The sequence below is a fragment of the Oncorhynchus mykiss genome, chromosome 9, assembly GCF_013265735.2.
Source record: "Oncorhynchus mykiss isolate Arlee chromosome 9, USDA_OmykA_1.1, whole genome shotgun sequence".
Taxonomy (NCBI): Eukaryota; Metazoa; Chordata; class Actinopteri; order Salmoniformes; family Salmonidae; genus Oncorhynchus; species Oncorhynchus mykiss.
In genome coordinates, this window is record NC_048573.1 from 25,103,614 (window position 1) to 25,108,448 (window position 4,835).

At 41.8% G+C, this 4,835-nt stretch overlaps 1 protein-coding gene across 1 annotated transcript; it reads left to right on the forward strand.

The window, feature by feature from the left end:
• Positions 1–239: 239 nt before the first annotated feature.
• Positions 240–4,612, forward strand: LOC110531806 (alpha-2 adrenergic receptor-like). The gene has a single exon (XM_021615236.2). It carries the CDS (start codon positions 597–599, stop codon positions 1,893–1,895), a length of 1,299 nt encoding a protein of 432 aa, XP_021470911.1. The 5' UTR covers positions 240–596; the 3' UTR covers positions 1,896–4,612.
• Positions 4,613–4,835: the final 223 nt, after the last annotated feature.

The window sequence follows — 4,835 nt, forward strand, 5'->3', positions numbered from 1 at the left end:
TTCCGTTATCTAGCGTATTGGCATAAGTTATAATCAATACATCATATGATCATATAATGTCAGACGACTTATTTCAATATAGCCTAGTCGTCTTTCACAAAATAGCTTATTGAACTGATATAACAAATACAAAAGTATTGCATACTGTAATTCAATGAGGTAACAGTTACCAAGAAAATCATGCACTGTGTTGGGGCGGGGCAGAAATCAGTTAGTTGTAAGTGAACAACACATGGGCACTGACTGAGACAGCTTTCTGATGTCGCGGAGCACTGAGAGGGAGGCAGCAGCCGATGGAGAAGGGTTGTCTGTCATGCTATAACAGTGTGCATGTACAAGGCAAGGTGGCATCTTCGTTTAGTCAATTAGCCAGATATATGTTTGGTGATTTTCTCTTTGAAGAAGTCTTATTTGGCATCTAATTCAGGAGATGGCATTTAATCCATTCCTTCACCATTGTGTGCATTTTCATTTTGGCAATGTCAATACTGCCTATTTATCTTGGACCTGATATTTTCTGATGGACTCTATATGCATAAAATGACTACTTCTCCTTGAATCGACTATTCTGGAATAACACTAACCACATAGACGGGATGGGATCGTTTAATTCAAGCGGAGTTGACGCGTTCCCAGTTTTCAATTTAAATTCCTCATCAGAAAGTCCATATACTTTGGCTACTATAGCGAGTCTTGCAGCACTTGTAAGTTGTCTTATTTTGTTTACAGTGGTCGGTAACGTCCTGGTTGTAATTGCGGTGTTAACAAGCCGGGCACTGAAAGCACCCCAGAACCTGTTTTTGGTTTCCTTAGCCACAGCAGACATTCTGGTCGCCACTTTGGTGATGCCTTTTTCTCTGGCAAACGAACTTATGGGCTATTGGTATTTCGGGAAAGTTTGGTGCGGAATTTACCTTGCTTTAGATGTCTTATTTTGCACTTCGTCCATTGTCCATCTGTGTGCAATCAGTTTGGACCGTTACTGGTCCGTTACGCAAGCTGTTGAATACAATCTCAAACGGACTCCTAAGCGAGTGAAATGTATTATCGTCATTGTATGGCTTATATCTGCGATGATATCTTCTCCTCCGTTAATATCAATAGACAAGAACAATGATAACTCTCAGTACCCAGGATGTGAGCTGAACAATGACACTTGGTACATCCTTTCCTCTAGCATTGCGTCATTCTTTGCTCCTTGCCTAATCATGATATTAGTATATATTAGAATATACCAAGTGGCCAAGACAAGGACCAGGGGCATGTCGGAGAAAAAACATGGTCCAGGTGAACCTACAATGACTGAGAATGGGTTAAGCAAAGCCACCTCGTGCAAAATCAACGGGGACAAAGAGAACGGGCACTGGCAGTGCCCTTCCACGCCCACCAGCATGAGGACAACAGGGGTCCAAGACGAGGTGGACCTGGAGGAGAGCTCCTCCTCAGAGGGCAAAGGTCACCCCAAACCTCAAGACCTGAACCATAAGAGGGCCAAGAGAGCCAGCCGGAAGAACAGCGCCATCTCCAAACACTCCAGCCGAATCTCCAGAGCCAGCAACAAATCCATGGACCTGTTCGCTTCCAGGAGGAAGAAGAGGAGGAGGAGCTCTGCGTCCAGGAAAAAGGTATCCCAGGCCAGGGAGAAGAGATTCACCTTTGTGCTGGCGGTGGTCATGGGAGTGTTTGTGGTGTGCTGGTTCCCATTCTTCTTCAGCTACTGCCTGCACGGAGTGTGCGGGGACCCCTGTAAGATCCCCGATCCCCTCTTTAAGTTCTTCTTCTGGATCGGTTACTGTAACAGCTCCCTCAACCCCGCCATCTACACTATCTTCAACCAGGATTTCCGGCGCGCCTTTCAGAAAATCCTTTGCAAGTCTTGGAAAAAATCCTTCTAGATATGTAATAACAAGAGGGACAAGCCAGGACTAAATATCCCTTGAGGTGACAATGTCAATAGCATAAACGTATGAAATTTACCATGGGAATATCAATGTGAAAGCAGACATTTTTTTTAATTTGGCCCATGGAACAATGCAATGTGCATACTGTACTTACAGTGGACAGACACATTGTCATGCTGTAACTCAATTGAGTCAGAGCATAATACTGAACTACGTCTTCATATCCCCTCACAGGCAACTCTCTAGTGCTTTTAACCTACTTGTTTCTCTTACCGGCCTTCATATTTTCCATCCACGTTTAGTGTGTGCTTAGTGGTTCCCAGAATTAGATGTACTGAAGTGTGTCGCAAGGCTTTAACTCAATGTCATGTTAGATATCCAGTACTCCTGAGTCCTTTACAAACAAAGTGACAGCAGGTAGCATTTCCAGGTTGATCATGCTAATGCAAAAAACACAGGGGAGCTAGCCTGGCGCATCTGCAGTTTAATCCAAAATACTGCATGTTTTCATGGGTAATGCTTTCCCTACGGATTACAAGTGGTTGAGGTGTTGAGGGGTGACTATACCAGGGCTGTCCAACCCTGTTCCTGGATAACTACCCCTTGCTTTGTTTTTTTTGCTCCAAGCCCAGTTGTAACTAACCTGATTCATTTTTTTTTTACCAACAAGCTAATTATTAGAATCAGGTGTGCTACAGTAGATTAGGGTTGAAGCGAAAATCTACATGATGGTAGCTCTCCAGGTACAGGGTTGGAGAACCCTGCTCTATACATTTTAAAAATATGGGCTACGGTTGGACCTGTTATTAATACATAATAGTAAGAAAGCCTCTTTATTTTTCACCTTGGATGCTGACTAATAAATATTTAAGAATAAAACATAGTGTTTATTTTAATACACTACCTCCCTTGTGGACTGTTTCTGTGTAATTATTTAGCATACTTAGTATTTTGTTTTGCAAGTGGTGCAGTTTCGTATGCTTAAAGTAGTGGGCTGTCATGCAAAATAAACGCTGAAGAAATATTATGTAAGCTCTATTGTAATGTTGGAGTTCTGACATATACACAGTGGAGCACTCTGACAAGGATGGACATGTGCTTTCGCTTGAGTGATTAAGGGATTTGGAGATAGTCTGCACTGCCACCACCAATCACTGTCCAAAGTGCACTCTCTAAGATGTCAGGCAAACCATTTGTCCCTCAGATGGTATTTCAAACAGCATATTTACGTTTTAAACATGTCAAAGGAACAGCTCAAGGACAACCATGCATTTACACAGTCATTTTTATTTATAGACAATCATTTGGGCATTGTCAAATTATTTAAAATTCATGTCAAATATAGTTAGGGAATGCTAAAGGGTAAATTGTTAAAATAGCCCTGCAGAAGCTTCCTGGAAAAATATAATCTGTAGCTACTTAGCTGCCTAAATATTTTCTTCAATGGGAAGCAATTCCATTGTGGCAATCCTGATCAAGACCATCTATCACGTCCGAAATCCCACCCATCCCACTGACTGGCTTGGAGGTGTTCTCACCATGTCTGCGTACCGATTATCCACCCTTCTCCCAAAGTGTGCCCTTGCACACTTCCAGTCATACAGTAGATCTACAATCCATTAGAGGGAGTGTGCGAGGGCACAATTTGGGAGAAGTGTGGAGAATTGGGATGCTACCTATGTTTCCCTTTATCAATCCATAACATTCAGATTAGTATCCTTTGACAAAGGGAATGAAACAAGAAAGTATTCAAGAGTATTGTGACACAGCCTGTTTGTTTTACTAAGTGGCCCCAAAGATCCCTGGTAAGTTTATTGGCAACACTTTCTGAATTTAACTGTGAAATTGATCAAAGCTGCAGTGATGGGTTCAACCAAATGATTTGTCCTCCTGGCAAAGACTGACCATGTCAGTACCAGGGTGTACAGTATGTGACCTTTTAGCACAAAATGGTTTGGTGTCACTTGTGGCTGAGAGGAGATAAGCCAATATTCCCCACCGCCTCTTTCATCAGCGAGGTGAAACTGAGTCCAACTAACTCTTGTTGTGGATCTTTACTCCATGTTAAACTGCTTCTGTTTTTGGGGTGCCAATGTAAATGCTCTTTGAAATGGTCTACATCTTTTGTGTTTGTTCCAGTTACCATATGCTGCTGATATAGTGTAATCGTACATGTCAACATGTGTAGACATAGACGTTTCAAGGGTTGCTTTGTTTATTATCAGTAAAACAAAACAGTTACATACAGTAGATGATGTTGATATACTGTAGGCATTTTAAAGGAATTATGTTAGCCCTTTAACATAATTTCCTTTGTAGATTTTCCATTTTGATCAGTCTAGCAGTGTGAGTGCAGTGGACACATGGACTTCCTGTGTAAAGGATGGGTTTCCCCACATAACCACGAGGGAAGCTACTAGGCAACATGCCCATCTATGATGCAGAGGACTGTTACAAGGGAGTACAACCAACAGCATGCACCCAGTTCAGTTCCTGTTTGATCTCTAATGCATTGGAAAACCTGCTTTGTCATTGCATCTCACTCTGTCAAATACAAAAGTGCCATTTAATGTTCCACTGGTGTCAGAGCTCAGAGTAAACAGTTATTCAATCGCTTGCTTTATAAAGGTCAGACAGATTTTTATTTCAACGCCACCCTGCAGGGTTCCTTTGGCAATTTATTGGCATATTTGGGTAGTACTAACATTGTGTCAAATAAAAAGGAGAAAGCACTTAAAACACGGGACCGAGACAGTGTGACTTAAATTATTTGTGATTCACCCTGAGTGAATTTGACATTACGAGACTTTGGGACTATACGGTTCTATCTGTGCAAAGCTTAGTTCTGAGATATTTCGCATTAAAGTTTTCACATCCTGGACCTCAGAACCATTTTATAGTGAATTCGTCTTTCATAACCCATTAAGGTCCTAG

Coding starts and splice junctions, on each gene's coding strand:
- LOC110531806 (XM_021615236.2), top strand. CDS start 597: ATGGGATCGTTTAATTCAAGCGGAGTTGACGCGTTCCCAGTTTTCAAT.